This window comes from Rhopalosiphum maidis, chromosome 4 (genome assembly GCF_003676215.2).
Source record: "Rhopalosiphum maidis isolate BTI-1 chromosome 4, ASM367621v3, whole genome shotgun sequence".
Lineage (NCBI taxonomy): Eukaryota > Metazoa > Arthropoda > Insecta > Hemiptera > Aphididae > Rhopalosiphum > Rhopalosiphum maidis.
Window position 1 is genome coordinate 44854932 of NC_040880.1, and position 17848 is coordinate 44872779.

General features: G+C 26.4%; 1 protein-coding gene across 2 annotated transcripts in view; it reads right to left on the reverse strand.

Annotated features, from left to right (window-relative positions):
• The window catches only part of LOC113556272 (MAGUK p55 subfamily member 5), a 50069-nt gene extending 32885 nt beyond the window's left edge, over window positions 1–17184 (reverse strand). Inside the window, exons 1-4 of one of the 2 annotated variants that reach the window (XM_026961122.1) lie at window positions 16747–17184; window positions 13481–13735; window positions 12731–12840; window positions 12596–12647 (exon numbers count right to left, since the gene is read on the reverse strand). In XM_026961122.1, the coding sequence (XP_026816923.1) occupies window positions 12596–12647; window positions 12731–12840; window positions 13481–13544 (226 nt within the window). In that variant the 5' untranslated portion in view covers window positions 13545–13735; window positions 16747–17184. Of the gene's footprint in view, window positions 1–11509; window positions 11680–12595; window positions 12648–12730; window positions 12841–13480; window positions 13736–16746 lie in introns of those variants that run through there. The other variant, XM_026961123.1, reaches the window with a different exon arrangement.
• Between the last annotated feature and the right edge of the window lie 664 nt (window positions 17185–17848).

The following is a 17848-nucleotide window of genomic DNA, read 5'->3' on the forward strand; positions in this document are numbered from 1 at the left end:
GCTTAAAACATAATATTATATTCTGATCATTTATCAATAACGAAGGAAGAATATTTATGGTTATTACGAAATACGAACGAATCATTTAATTATTTTAACACTTCTCATCGTGAATCGTCCGCACAAATTATACAGATAATAATACGTTAAGTAGATATCTACTAATTTAATAGTAACGTGTTATTTTGTTCACGATTTACAGATAAACAAGTTAAAAATAATTATTGTATTCGAGATAAAATTGTATTTACATTATTTTGAAATTATATAACTTTTTGCATACATTCAAAAAACTTAAGAATAGCGTTCTTTTGTCTAAATTAAAGCTCAGCTTAGATTTGAATTAAAACAGAAATATAATTCAAATTAAAATCTATAATACTATAATAATTTCAAGTTTAAATGATGAAACTTTGTATGTAAAAAAGATATAGATGTATAAAAGTAATATGACTTGTTAAAGCTTATAATTAACAATTTATAATCATTATATTTAATATAAAAATTAACAATGGTAAAAAGATTCCGACTGTGAGCATTATATTTAACAATCGTAACAAAATATGCCAAACGTTTATAATACAATTATCTACATGTGATGATATTGTATTATTATATATTTTAGCAAAGTCACGTAAACTACGCAATTTCATTCGCTTTCCAATAATAAAATACATTAGTGAAGTAAAAATTAAGGTTAATCGACTTTTAATTTTTAATTGCAATTATGAAGATGAATAGTATTTTTTAGGTAGTGATTAATTTTAAGCAGTTAAGATGTAATGACATAAATATAAAATATGTTTATATTATACATAATATCACATAACGATATTCATAGTGAAATATTTGTACGTATAAAATAAAATATGACATCTGGTGCAGATTATAATATATTATAATAACTGCAAATAAAGACATACAAAAGAACATGATATATAATAATAGTTCATTATAGTATCTATAGGCTATAACTCACCTAAGCAATATAGGTAAGTTACCTAAACTTATGCTATAATTTTCAAATGCTAATGCTGAGTTGCACAAAAATCATTTAATGACAGATAATCGAATCATTAAATTGTATTGAATAATTTTAAATTAGCAATTTTTTTTATCAGATATAATATTTTTATTATAGGTTTCAAAGAATCATAGTTTATAAAATTAAGTATTTGAAGTTAATTTATTTAATTTCAACAAAATATGATTTACTTTTTGTTAACGATTTCTTTTTACGAAAGCGTTTTGCCACCTGAATATTAGCAAGTGGATATGTATATTATTGGGTTTACTACAAATGTAATATAAGAATTAAGAAATATGAATTAGTATAACGAGTTAAAAAAATTACCAGATATAATAGACAATTTAAACTTAATTATACAATAAATCAAATCTTTAAATTATATGCAATAATTTACTATTTATAAATGTATAATATATATTATTATACAATTATTCGTTGGTACTTATTTGAATTGTTCAGTTAAAATAGCCTTGAAACAGAAAATAAACCTTTTAAAAGCCACGTAGGTGTAATTCCTAAAGCTTATTATAGGTCGATTGTAATTTTTCATTGCATGGTTAGTATATTGATCTAACCCGAGAATAATTAAATTCATTCCAAATATTTTTTTGTTCTAAAACTAAATGACATAAAATGTATATATTAAATAACTTAAAAACATTCTAATAGTGAGTATGTGTAATAAATAATAAGTAGATATAGCTAATGAATAGTGATGAACCTTAAAATTAAAAAAAAATTATATGATACATTATTAGGTATAATATTCAGTTATATCATAGTAAAATCTATAAATTACCAAAATTATTAAATAGTTTTGGTAAATCAATGAATATAGAAAAAAATATCAAAAAAATTTTAATTTAAATTAATAGAAATGTAATTTAAAATGTATATACATGCTAATTAATTTTTATAAAACTAATTAACCTAACCTAAGAAAACGCAATCATTTGGAATTAATTCCATATAAATGTGTTAAGTATAATATTTCTTTGAAGTTATTAAATAAAAATGATTAATATTAATATCATTACTAAAAATTAAAATTTCCCCTAGTGATCATCGCTTAAATACCTATATTTAAAAAAAATGTATACACCTACTTATATAATTAATCAAAATGTGTATTTAATTAATTAAATACATATTTTGACATTTGTAAACAGTTTAAATATACAAGTACATTGTGGAGAATATTCATAAAATAAATTCAATATTTTTACTGATTTTATAAGCATAACTCAAAGTTTAAGAATATAAGTAATAGTTAATTCTTGGTACATCAAAGTTATTTAAAAATAGCGATTTAGACATACTTCATAAATTATCAATACACAGCTAGGAATTATATTTAAAAACAATTGTGATATTGAAGAAATTCTATAACTCTTACAAAACTTTTAAAAAATGTGAACTATTATTCTTCTTCTTATTATTATTATTATAGTTAGAATTATACACAATAATATTATAATGTACTAAGAAAAATCTCATGATTATTATGTTAAAAAAATTTTTTTTTTAAATATTGGCAAAAACTACAGAGATTTTTTGTGTATAGTAAAAATGACACGTGTGTGACTGAAAATAGAACCATACAATTTAAAAAAAAATCAAATACACTACATTAATCTATTTTATACTACGTGTATGGTCATTAAAGTTCTTTGCGCATACCTACCCACGTTTCAAACCATGTTCGTCGTACAGGTATGATTTTACACTAATCTAAACATTAATACTGCGATCTCACAGAATATTTCTCTCGTACGCATTCACAATTGTCTCTCACATCGACTACGAGAATTATTGTTTTCGACGACACGTCATATTCAACATTTTCAAGCTACTCCGGAATTTGTGTATAGAAATGTTTTCTTTTTATATTTGATATGATAAAAAAAGAACGTATATACAGTTTTCGATTTATAATTCGATAAATATATGTATAATTCAAAACCGAAAAATTATTGGTATACATGAACTACGCACCAAGTAAAAACCGATTGATAAACATTTGTTTCTGTCAAATGCAGTGTGTTAAGAAAAATATAATCCACACCTAAGAATATCATAATATACGAGTATGAATATATGATATACGTAACATAAGAGAGTTCGTTACACCCACGTTATGAGTACATAATAGTAATGCTCCATAATAATAATACACACCTTAATCGGTGTATTAAAGGTATACATATAGATGCAAACCACAGGTTGGAGTGGGGTGACCGCCCTCCCTGTAAACATTGAAATGAACTTTCCCCTAGAAATGTTATAAAGTTATTCGAAACAATATGAATACCACATATGTATAAATAATTTTTAGTAGTTCAATTTTATTCAGAAAAATGTAACGTTAAAACGACTTTGTAGATAATAATATTAAGCTAAACTGTTTTACCTATAGAAATACCAAAAAATGACTTGATTAGATCTACTATAACATGTTTAGTAAATGTATAAATGAAATACTTATATTAAAGTCTGAAACGTATATAAAATAAATGATTATTAATTAGCTAAGAGATCGAACAGTATAATTTTCGTGCGACCACTAATCCATAAACATCAAGATTTGCCTATGCCGCGTGTGTATTGGGTACCTATAATTGTAATTTTTAAAGCGTCTATATGTATTATTAGTTATTAATCAACTTTGTATGGTTTTTTTTAGTTTCATAATACTATAATAGTATGTTACAAGGTGGATACGAGCATTTAGGAACGCGTTATTTATAATAAATTGTATGTGTATTATTATCCTAAATCAATAAAATTATTATTCGATTAAAAAAATATTTGATTCCGCTTTTTTGTATATATTTATAAGAAATATTCAAAAACTTTTCAGAGTATCTCGATCTATTAATTTTTCAAGTAGCAAGTGTTTCGCATGCACCTAGATGCCTATAAAACAATATATGTAGTTGGTAACTATCTCGTGTCGTATTGTATATACCAAGATACTTTTTATAGTCGGTATCTCATCCAACCGTGGTATCTACCTATATTGCTGGTACTAGCTACACAACGAGGACATATAATACACAGCTACGGCAGCCGTACCTATAGTAGTTGTATAATGTACAACTCGTACAGATAGTCTTAGTCGGATAACGCGCGGGCTGTGTACCTATCGTCGCGATTCGGCCGGAGTAGGAAGACGCGGCATGATGGACCGAAAAAACACGCTTTGCTCGATGTCAAGGGCAACCGGTCGCGCGCGCATACATAATAATATAATATGGCAACATCGCATTACGTGAGCTCTGCCGCCGTGTAGGACTCTAACAATAATAATATATTATATTGTTCCTTGATTCATAATACACACACACATACACACACGCATACATGCACACGATCGTATATTATTGTTCTTTCGTGATTTGGATTTCCATTGCGCAGCATCATCAACTACTAGTATATATATATAAATAGCTACTACATAGGATTCGTGAATTTTCAAGGTCTCAAAGGGAGGTTAGTCCAAAGAAAATGTGAATGGCGTTGATGAGGGGGGTTGGAGGGAGGGGAACCGCTGTTGGCCGACGTCCAAAAGAATGGCTGTCTTAGCAGTATACGTCGAGTTTTTATGCGCACGCCGACGGTGCTTCTATAAAGCACCAATGCCAATGCCCACTAAAGCTATAGATGGTATAATACGACATCATCACCGTTTGTTACAACTATAAGTACCAGCTACGACCAGAACTTTTTTTTATCAAAATTTGCTAGTATGGCTGTATAGGTAATATATAGGAGGTAATAGGTATAGCATTATATATCATGAACCCGTTGATCTATTCGATGATTATATCTACGTTGTTATGTTTTTAAAAATCTTATACAGATACGAATGTAGTATGGTGTTAAAAATACATTAAATTGCGCCAAAATGACTGTTCGGTATAAACGTACACCAGTATAATGTATAAAATACACTTAATATGTATATATTATATTATACAGTACACACCAATAAAGGAACGTCGGAAATATTAAGTCACAGCAGGGTATGCCTAATCGTAAAAACACCTTTATCGTTACAAGCATAATATATGATTTTATAATAACATTAAGTGTACGTATAACCATAACAATAATTTCCGCAATATAATATAATACCTACCTATATAGGTATATATATATACATATACCGTATACGCAATATTTTATGTATATAAAAAAAAATCGTTATTTTTGAGAATATTACTTTTGGCATATATATTACAATTTTTTTATACAACAAATATTATAATAACGTTTGCGTAATAACTATTTGATTGGTTTACACTGTCTGTGTTTCTAAAAATGTATACAGCAATAATGACAATTTGAAAAACTGCGTAATACATAACTACGTATTACTTCACAACACAATTGGTAATATTTTAAAAATTAAAATTAAAAACGTGATTCCAAGAAAAGCTGAATGTGTATTATACTTAATATTAGATCAATAATTATTTATGAAAGAATAATAATTTAAGGAATACAATAATTTTACTTTAACTGTATAAATAGAAAGTATTGTAAAATATAATAATTTATATTATAAAAATTATCTTGAAATAAGTATTTATTAAAACTACATTTATTCAAAAACAATTATATTACAATTTTTCGATTAGATTTTTCTGTAAAAATTTAGCTCGTCAGTATATGGAAACATAATTTAAGTAATGGTGGATCCAATTAGTTTAGAAGTCTATCGACTATTAAATTCATAGTTTTAAAGTACTGATTCATAATATTTATCATAGAATAAATTATGTTTATATACATGTTATTTATACGATATGTTAATATAAATAAGTTATCTGATCGTTTTTGATTTGAATAAATACAAACTATTAATATTTTTATTTTATAAAACTAACTTTTTTGAGTTTATATAAAATAAACATTTAAAATATTTGTGTAGTTTAAGTTGAAACCGCAATACGTATAATATATATTATTATAATATTACATACGTATTATTATGTAAGTGATATGGATATCTACTTTGAAAATGTCCCGTGGTAACTCATAGTTGATTGAACATGACTTGATTTTAAGTCTTTAAGACCAAAATAATACATGCTTTAGTGGATTTTAATAATTATTTTTATTTAAAAATATGTAAATAAAAAACAAAGATATAATTAGAACTTATTATAATTAAATTAATATTATAATAAAAATAATTAATTTATAGAATAAAAACACTTTAAATTCTGAATCAACACTTTTTAATTCAGATAACCGCAATAATAACAATAAAATAATCGAATTCTTTCCCAAAGGGGATAAATACGAGAAAAAATAATACTCTAACGGATAATTGAGCCTACGATTTGCTTCGGTCGAGGCCATCGAATTGTGTCCTACCTCTATGTTCAATTACTGACAACAGTTTGCGGTAGTCTAACGTTTTTTTCGAGATGAACGAAGTATTGATCGACAACATGCGAATTCACACAATTTTAAAATTTATCACTCACATTATGCGTTTAATTTTATACTAGGCAGATATCGTTACTATAGACGCCTGGTTAGTCGCTTTCTAATTATTTAAATAACGCATGTTCATACATAATAATTTAATTTTTAATCATATGTTTGTTGAATTAATATGAAAATAATGTAATTTTCTAATAAAATGTACACAAAATATCTATAGTTAAATGTGTACAATACAATTTATTATATTCAACTATTTATCACTGAAAAAAATAAACGCGTTTCATATTTACTAAGAAAACGATATTTATCATTAATAAATACATATCTATAGTTACATTATTGTTGATATTGTATCATGAATATAAATGTATAACAGTGCAATAGACAATGGAACCCACTATAAATGTATAGAAATTCTATAAGTCATATTGAAACTTTAAAAGGTCAAATAAGGACACCAAGCGAATTGTCAATCTTAATATTTTTATTTACATTTTTAAATTATGTTTAGTTAAAATTGGTAATACATATTGATAAAAAATAAATACATTTTACAATACCTAACTAAATCCCACCTACTTATGAAAAAAAAAATTGCGTGCAAGTTAAACGTATAAAAAATAATGATTTTTTTCCATCTTTCAAAAATATTCTTGAGCACGGCAAGTTCAGAAACTTAATTATATTATAACATGTAGATTGTAGATACACATGAAAATAACAAACTAATCGATAAAAAATGAAAAGGTTAGATTTAATCTTCTTCGAGAACATATTCACACTATAAATACAAAAAATGTGTGCAAGAAAATGGTACTACTCATTTTTTGTAATCATAAATAATAGAAGTTTAAAATAATAAATTAAAACAAATTTCTAGCATGAGTTGTCTATCTGGTGGAAATAACTTTTTAGCTTTAATAAAATTTAATCATTATAACAATATATTGAATTTAAAATTTAAATAGCATTTTGTGATTATTTATAAATACTAAATAGTAGTAATTTGTAAATTAAAAACTATAAGTTAACTATCCAAGATTATTCATTGTTAACAAACTCAAGTAGTGAAGTAGCTAAGACCTTATTGGCCATAACATAAAAATTAGAAGTTTATATAGTTAGTTGTTTAAACTTTTAAAATAATAACACTGTTCTAAAACTTTATTTTTCTAAAAATATTAAAATTTAATTTTTTTTTAAAAATTATATACTTTGGAAATAATATATTTTTATTTATTTCCGACTATAAATGTGTATAAATTTAATATTTAAAATTATTAAAAATGTTAATGAAAAATGTAAATGTAATATTGTACTTTGAACTATTACTTAAAATTTAAGTAGATTTAAGATTAAAAATTTTAATTTTTCACATTTCTTTAAAATTGCCTACTTCAAACCCCTTAAAATCTGGTATATGAAGTCCACTTTGTATGAATAGATAATACAGAAAACAGAGTATACATATTTAAGTTTAAATAATAATATTTTGATGTAAAATAAAACTGATTAGATTATTTAATTTACGTGTCATTTATATTATGAAATGAATGATAGTAATATGATTAATGAGATTTCCTTCTCAATAACTATAATAATATGTAATTTGGAAATTAATTAGAGCTTTAGGGTTTGTTGTCTAAAGTCTTAGCTCAATTTTAATCTGTTTATATTGCCTTTTTTTAATACATCTGTGCTGTTAGTCGTTATTTCTATAACATCAGGACAGATTTGGGATTTGTAAAGTAGCAAGTGAAACTATATTTATATATGTAATATGTATACAAATACTCTTATATACGAACATCTATCGAGTATTTTTTCCCGGGGCAAACTCGTTTTTTCACCACTGTTGACTGTTCGTTTAAGATTCGAGGTTAACAACAGCACCAAAGGCAAACTCGAATGACCGGTTTCACGTATTCATTTCTCTCTCTCTCATTTTGTACATTTATCTGTCAGTACGTATCATATGTATATGATACATATATATATATATATATATATATATATATATATATACCATATAGTGATATATGTATATATATTATAAACACATATATACTATATAGTAAAATACATATTACATATACCATTTTAAAATATGAAAAAACTACTACTAAACTACTGTAGAACGCTTTAACACCAGCCATTGCTATGAGACCGGAACAATTTTAATGTTTTCATCGTTGAATGTGTACTATATACGTTTATTGTATCATAAAATAACTATACAAGTAGGTACACACATATACAAAGCGATTAATATAGTTTGTTAAAACGGCATTTTATAATTTTATTTGAGCTATAAACCTTAATTTGTGTAAAATAATTTAAAATTTTAAAACTTAAATAGGGTGAATTATTTATTGTTTTTTTTTGTTTTAGAAATAAAAATAATAAAATATGCAACTTTGTACAAATAATAAATATTATAAGGCGATGATAATTAAATATTTAAATTCATAATAATAATGAAAATTTAAGTACAAAATTACCTTCCTTATGTCATACCATTTTAATTTTAGTGTACATTAATTTATGTACACTAAAATTAATTCTTTATTTCAGTTTTCTTTTATCAATTACTTAATATTAAATTCTAAGAACTACATGTGAAAAAGCATAATATTAAACATAGCTTTATATTAATTAGTTATTATAATAGGTACATCATTAAATATAATATTTTTTATGTACAATAAATGGAAAGTTGTATAACAGTGTAATTATTTTTTCTTATATTTCAACTTAAAGTAGCATAAGGAAGCTAATATTATGTACGTCAATTTAAGTGTCCTACTTCTGCAAAATATCATATGTTTAACTGACAATATTATTAAAATATTTTATACACCATATAGTATACCTATACTACTCGCATATAGTTGTGTACCAGCCGGAAGCCGGATATCCGTATGAACACTCATAATATATAAGTGTTGGGAGAATCGATGGCATTTCCTTGGCAACCAGGTATAATCAAAACATCCGAAATCCACTCCCTCCAAATAACGTTATTAAAAACTGGATATGGACGATGTATAAATACATATAAGATTCTCAGTCACGTGTCGGTAAATTTCCTATCCTATTATTGCGGTCAGTGGTTTACTGACCATTAAATGTTACATATGTATGTCGAAGATTATTGAACTTGAATAACGAACTGTTTAGTTGATTATCATATGAAAAAATATATTATAATATTTGGATATAAATAATCTGTCTGTTAACCATTTTAAAAGAAGATGTATTTTCAAAAAATAACTTATTTAAAATTAGAACTATTTCTAATACGTCGGCATAATAATTAGTGATGAATTGTGAAAAAACCTTTATTGTAAATAATTAGAAAAGATTATTACAAAGTTATACTATAATATTTATATTTCTTACAATAAACTTCAATACTTTTTGTTTTAAGTAATATTTATATCATACTTCAGAATTAAGATTTATTCTTAGTATGCACATATTGATAGTATTTTATTGAACAATTTAATTTTAAGTTTAATCAAACTTTAGTTTCAGTAATTACATATAAGTATATAACTATCATATGAATTTTTTCAAAGTATTGACGTCATCGAGGCCAAGGTAACATTATTTAACCTTAATAGGTACCTACCTTACTAAAGTAAATCTAAATAAATTAACCCGGTGTATACAAATAGATGTTTTGAGCACTAAACTTAAAAAGAATATAAAACCCAATAACATAATAGAACCCAAGGTTTGACGCAATGTCCATATAAGTATAAGTATAAGTTTTGTGGTACCATTGTACTCTTTGTACATATTATTTAATTTAACCTAACCGACAAGTCAAATTTGAATTATTTTAACAACATTTTTAAAACTTAATAATAATCAATTAATTTTCTGTCGATAATATTATATTTCAAGGCTCCTCTTTGCTAATTAAGAGGGCGCGTCATAAAAAAATTGTTCTCTATGTATGCACGTAATGCAGAGTAAAGACCACCTTAGTATTTTATTCATTGTAATTACATTAATAATTATTAAAAAAAATCATTGACTATTAAAATAGTTACAGTAAATAATATTATTTATATTTTGTCAGAAGTTTTTTGATGTTTTGATTTTTAAGAATATATTTAGTATTTATTTATTTTTATTTTTAGTTATTTATAATTAGCAATAACTTTCTTAAAAATAACTGTATTGAAAAAAATTCCTGGTGAAATACATATTTATTGTTAATTTTTAAAAATTATTGTAATACATTAAATTCAACAATGTAATCACAATATAATATATGGGTATGATTAATTAGAGAGGTTTTTGCAATACGTGTGTAAGACGGAGAAAAAAATTTTGCTGAAAAGAACTCATAGAAAGTATTTGTAATATTGTTTAAATATATTATATAATAAGAAATTTTACACAAATAATAATTATATCTATTAAATCAAACACTAAGTTAACTGGTATCTATGTAAATCTTTGTAATTTATTATTAAAAACTCCAGTTCATTTTGCATCAAATTGCATTATGAGTATTATAAAAACAGAATTATTTTAGTACAAAAATTCATAAAAAAAAAAAATTATTTATTTCCCAATAAATATATTTATAAGAAATTTGTTATTTGTTTATTGTAAAAAAGGTTAAGTAAATCTCTGCAATTACGAAATGATTCTCTTTCAGAAATGCTTTTATTATTCATTATTTTAAATTGAATAATTTAAAACATGTTTGTCTATATTTTTATGTAAAAAAAAGTGTTTTCATGATTAGCCTTTTACATTAAAAAAAACCCAGTGGTGTTTTATTAAAGCAGGTTAAACCTTTTTTATACTATCCCTAAGCCAAATTGGTTTTCAAGTACAGCTCTTTTATTTATATGTACATATTTAATTATTACTTGTGATAACGAAACTTTGAGTTTTTTAATTACTATGGGTCACATAAGTGAAGTACTCTTACGTTTAACATTACACTCAAAATAATATAAATTATGTATCCATGTATCCACTTATAGTACTTACTTTATATATTTATATTAGAAAAGGTAAAGTATAAAATCCTATCCACACAGCCCTAAGTAATTTGAATAAAAATTGTACACAGTCATTGAATAATACGAAACTCCGACAAAAAACGCGCACTCCGAAACGTTAGCGGTACGAGTAAAAAACACTGGGTGTAACTAGGTAGACTAACAACACAGACCTGTTATTGGTGTTACCTGACGTACCTGTTGTGATCACTCGAGGTCGCTAACCGACTAGAAACGACAATCGTCGACCACAGACGATGTAGACATTCCCATTTACCATCATGACGATGAGTAGAGGCGAGAGAGTTATTTAATTTTTTACACTTACTCTTGGAGACTTTTACGGAAATTAGAGAATTTACAATACAGGAGTGAAAGTAAATTCGATTGAAGAAGAACTGGACATTCTATAATGTCAATATCTTCAACGAATATCACTATTTTTTTTTTATTTTTTTTTTTTTTGGTACAGTTGTGAAGAGGGAAAATGTAAAAGAGTTCTTAACGATGCCATATTGTCGTTTATTGAAAAAGCCGGTAGGTATCTAAAGAATTCTTTGATAAAGCTTAGAATTTTTATTATAAAGCGGGTGTCTTACGAGAATTCTCTTTTTTAAAATAACTGGCACTGGAACAAACAACATAATAAATACCAATTCCACGATTTGAAATTATTACATTTCCCTTTGCTCGGAAAATTATACAAACACATTTACACTGTCAACTGTGTTGATAAATACATAATAATACACAACATACTACAGCGGCATACATCACAACAAAAATAACAAAGACGCTAAATGTAAACATATTATAAGTTTATACAGAATGGGCATCGTGTTTTTGGTTTTGTTTTTTATATTAACCAGCGTAAACTCTACAAGGAAATGATATAACATATAATGTTTTCTGCTAGGCTGACCCATCTTGTACAATATGTTTGGGTAATTAAATACTTTGGTAAACAAACGAAAGTGTTTAAATTCTTAGGGTATAAATACTATAAGTTTAATACGTAGTAAGAATAATATATAAGTACATCCTATATTATTATAAAAATTAAAAATGTACATACCTTTTTTAACTCGAGGTTTTAAATTCATACATATGGTTCTTGTAACAATACACTGTAACAATATTTTTATATTTAGTACAATTTTAATAATTATTTAAATGTTATGCGACGCTTTTAAATTGTTTAATAACTCGCCTGATAGAGATAAGATAATAAATCGTCGCGAGTCATTTCTGCAATTTGCTGTCCATTAATTGCGAATATTTCATCACCGGTTTCAAAATCCGCTCGGTCGACTTTTGAGCCTTAATTAACCAATTAGTTTTAATTAATATAAATAAATACAACACAACTATTATAATAGAATATTAATGAAAAATATTTTTTGAATTTATATTAAGGCTTGTATTTTAGATTCTAAGCTAATAAAATAATTATAATTTAATTTAAATATATTTATTTTAGGACATAATAATAAACATTTATATTTATTTTGATAATATTTCCTCTAGATATTTAAATTTTAAAAACTATAAAAAAAGTATAGGATTTATTAAAATTATATAATTATTATGGGTTATTCAAATTTAACTAAAAACTTAACATATTTGGTATAATACAAAAAAAATATTAGCATTCAAAAATTGGAAAAAAACAAACCACTCTAATAGTAAGTAGCGCTCAAAATTGTTTTTTAAATGTGATAAATTATGAATTATCGATATTTTAAAACAGTAAATAATGTTTTAAAATTATTCTAAATTGCAATTTTGAGATGGCAGACTAAAATAATATTGTCCATATTTATAATATGTTAAATGTATCTTATCATATTTTTTTATTATTATTATTATTATTAATTATTGAATAATAGAAAGACTATGTGGACAGTCCGTCCACAGAAATATATATATATTTTTAAGTAAAACAGTGTAGCTTAGTTACCTAGAAGCTTGGCTTTATTATCTTCGGTTTCTTTGAGTATTAGTACGTATCCACTGAGATCCATGATGTGAATTATAATAATATCAGGTCAATATGTGTTAAACACGACCCTGATAGTAAAAATGTTTTAATAAATTGGTGTTTTTCCTCCTCTTCTTTGTCGCTGTCGCTGTCGCTCTCACAATCTGAATCAGAATTTTCAGCCATATTGTTCGTAACTTGAAGCTATTTGGGGCATAGCCTACTAAATTATTTCTGAAACAAAAATATTAATTGTTCATTTCCATTTTAAGGTATAGTTGTTAATTAATTCAAGTTCACAATTTAAAGACGAATCTTTAAACAAATAATGTAACTTAAGTAGTTAAGTCTTAAGCTCTCACTATTGTTTTATCGCTGTAAATATTAAATGCTTAAATTGTGTAGGTATACAATTGATGATAATTTGGTAACTATTCTTTCAAATGTTGGTACAAATATAATTTAAACGCTTAATATATCACGTTTCCATGATTTTTTCAGTTTATGTGTATAGCTGTAAATCATTATCCTTTATTTAATTCATTACCTGTCCTGTGTGTATAATTTTATTTGTAATTTGAAATCTTTAAAAATTTACCAAAACAAAAATGATTATTTAATAATAGTGAACCTACATATATTACAATAAGGCATATGAATACGTATAATACGATTTATCTTATAGAAATAATAAAAGAGTTATAGTTTCGTTCAAACACGATTTCAGAATTTAAATATCTATTTATGTAATTATTGTGAAATTTTTTTTTAACCATAAACACTGTTATTGATTAAAATGTACGTTTAAAATAATTTAGATAGGTAATTCAATAGTTTATATTTTTTTTTCATGCATTATAACTATAAAATATATACTAATAATAAATTAATATAAAATTTATTATGAGGATAATTTAAACTTCCTATTTATAATTATTATACTTGACTTCTGAAATATTTATATTTCATGTATAGTATATCTAAACTTAAATACGGTACTTATTATTTTTATTATACTTATTAGTTAATATTTATAGCCTACAGGTTATTATTTTAAATCAGTTATGGTCTATCCTACATTGAATATACCTTTATTAATATTCAATTTAAATTCCTAATATCCCCAAAAATTTTTAAACAATCAACATTTTATAGGATTTGTTCAAATTTCAAATGTTTCTCAAACTATACTTAAAAATATTTTTCATTAAGAACTTTTACATGTTGGGTTTTGAATTTTTATAAATTGTTTACATTTTGAAAATTACATTTATAAAGAATATAATTTAACATAACTGTATAGGAATATTAAACTACACGTTTACACCATTATATTATTTTTATAATATTATAAATTAAAAGTATTAAAACATACATTCATTAAAGTAAGATACATTTTAAACATTTTTCTTTGTCCAATTAAAACCAATTATAAAAAAAAAATGTAATTACTTAAATAATCTTTTTTAATGATAATTGATAATTAAATTACATAAACACTGTTATAGTTGATAAAGAAATCAGCAATGGCCTGACACATAAAAACTTTTAAAATTATTGCAAAATATTAAGAACAATACGAGTTTTTGTAGAGAACATAGATTATATTTTGATTAATGTTCCCGAAAAGAGCAATTAGCTTAATATACAATAATTACAACTATAATTATGAAGTATGTGGGAAGTAGTCCCACTAAAAGATGCTATTGAAGCCCATTCAAATTTTCAAATGAGGACTTATTACAGTTATTTCCATTCAACAATTTAGATTACTTTTTAAAAATTACAGTAAGTAATAGATACATTTTTATGAAACAATTTATATAAATAGTATTTCTTTAAAAAATCCTATTATTTTATATTAACTATCGTCTATCATAGAATAAATTAATGTTAATATTAAAATATAGAATAGTTCACCATAAACACTATACATTTCAATTGTTTGTTCATTTATTTTTATTTTTGTAATATTCATTAATGAAATGATTTAAGTAAATGGTTATTTTAACAACTTTAATTAGGAATCTATATAAGCTTGTGATAAAATTACATTTTAATATATGTATAGTTTATGTTTTAACAATTATGTATTCGTAATTAACACTCGTATGCTTACTGATGTTCAATATCTTTATAGTGTGAGTGTATGACCTACCTTAACATACAAATAATAAACTTTATTTCTTTCGTGTTTATGCAAATCAAAAATACCTATAAATTATTCAAGAATAGAATCAGTGTGTGCGTTGATGTTTGAAAATAGAAATGTGTTTACTTATTCTAACTACCCTAGTAAGTTAAGGGTAACTAAACGGCTCTACGTAGATCTAAAGTAACGAGATTGAGCGTCATCCTTTTACGCATATCATTTAGCAGTTAAAGCTCACTATAATATCTATTACTTTACTTGAATCATTAAATTTAACAAATGTAAATTGAATAGTTGAAAGGTACTATTTTTTTAATTAGACGTATATATAATAAATATAAATATATATATATAACGATTGCAAAAAGAATATAAGATACGTAAAATATATTCTTATTTAGGTATGTTATACACTTATAAAATATATTTGAATAAATATAATCAAAAACGTATTTTTGTAGTATGTTTTCTCTTTATTTTTTGTAATTTGGATTCATGTGAAAAGTATACTTAATATCTTTATATAAATATTAAATAATATTATTTATGAAAATAATTTATCACTCAATAGTCAAGATTATGTTTTAGTATCAATTATAGTGAAATTAAAAAAAAATTATTTATTTATTCGCATTCTACCAGTGGCGTATTTATGGTGGAGGCGATCGACTCCCCCCCCCCCGTAATTAAAAACACAACTATTCAAAATAATGTGTCTCCTCCCTCCTTTCCCCCAAAAAAATCCAAATATAAATAATCGTTCCCCTCCGAAATAAAAACTTATATACGCCACTGCATCCTACATATTATATGATTATATTAATCTATAAATTAAAAATATAGATAATTAAAAAAATCTTCCTTTTATAATACACCCTATAGGTATAAAAAACGTATTTTGTTTGTATAAATTAAGTTTATACAAATTGGATGATTCGCGAAGGAGATGAAAGTAATTTGAAATCAATGAAATATTGAACACGAGATGTATAAATAGTACTTGAATACGTATTCTGAATAAAAAAATAATGTATACTTTAAAAGATTTCCGGCATACATGCACGGTGTGTACGTTTAATATAATATTACTTACTTGACCCGGAGAATCCCAGAGCAGTCGACAGTATATTATATTTTGTTATAATACAATGATGTCACGTATATTATTATTGTGTATCAATAATAATAATAATAATATGTATTGCTCCGATCTCCGAACGCAATCTCATAAAACCGCAACGCTTCGACGAACTACCCTACGACCGTTTTGGTGGTGTATTATTATTATCGTGTACTTATAGGAATCGATGTGCCGCGAACGAAAAACAAAAAAAAAAGCCGCTTTATTATCACTTATTATATAAAATAGTAGTGTGTGCGTGTTATTAATATTATTATTATTATTATTATTATTATTATTATTATTATCTTCGTCAACGACGTCCGTGTCCGTCCGTCCGTACGCTACGGCCCGCGCTACTCACCGAAACACACACACGCGAGCGCGCGCACGAACGCACACACACACACACACACACACACACGCGCGCGCGAGCGCACACGTACCTCTGAAATATTATCTCCGGAGAGAGGTATTGCCGGGAGAACGACGACGGCGGCGGCGGCGGCGGCGACGACGACTACGAGGCGGCAGTGGCGGCGGCTAGCGCCCATATAATAAAACGGGGCGGCGAGACAGGGTCGGGGCGGCGGTGGAGGAGGTCTCGCGAGGCATTCTCGTTCGGCGGAGTAACGGGCGGCGCGCTGTGCGCGTGCACTGCGCCTCCGAGCCTCTCCGCGTGGCCGGCGGTCCGAGCTCTCGGGGGCGCGCTGCTGCCGTTTATTGATCAGCGGCGGCGGCGGCGGCGGCGGCTGGGCGATCCACACGCAGCATCCGAGTCGGGGCCGACGCGACGTATATTACGCATTCCCGATGTACTGTGGGCCCCCTCAACCCCCGCGCCGAGGGTAGTTGCGCGGGCGACCGCGTTCCGGTAACCGCGAAAAGCGCGCACGTGGACCGGGCGCTGCACGTTACCATGATACGCGTATTACATATATAAGCGCGCAAGCGCGTACGCGTCCACGCCGTCGCCGATACCGGTGCGCGTTTCGAATTCTGTCGTCGATGACCAACATAGACGTTTATAGGCGTTGGTCAAAGCTAGGGAGGGGGCCTACAGTGCTCAGCCCCC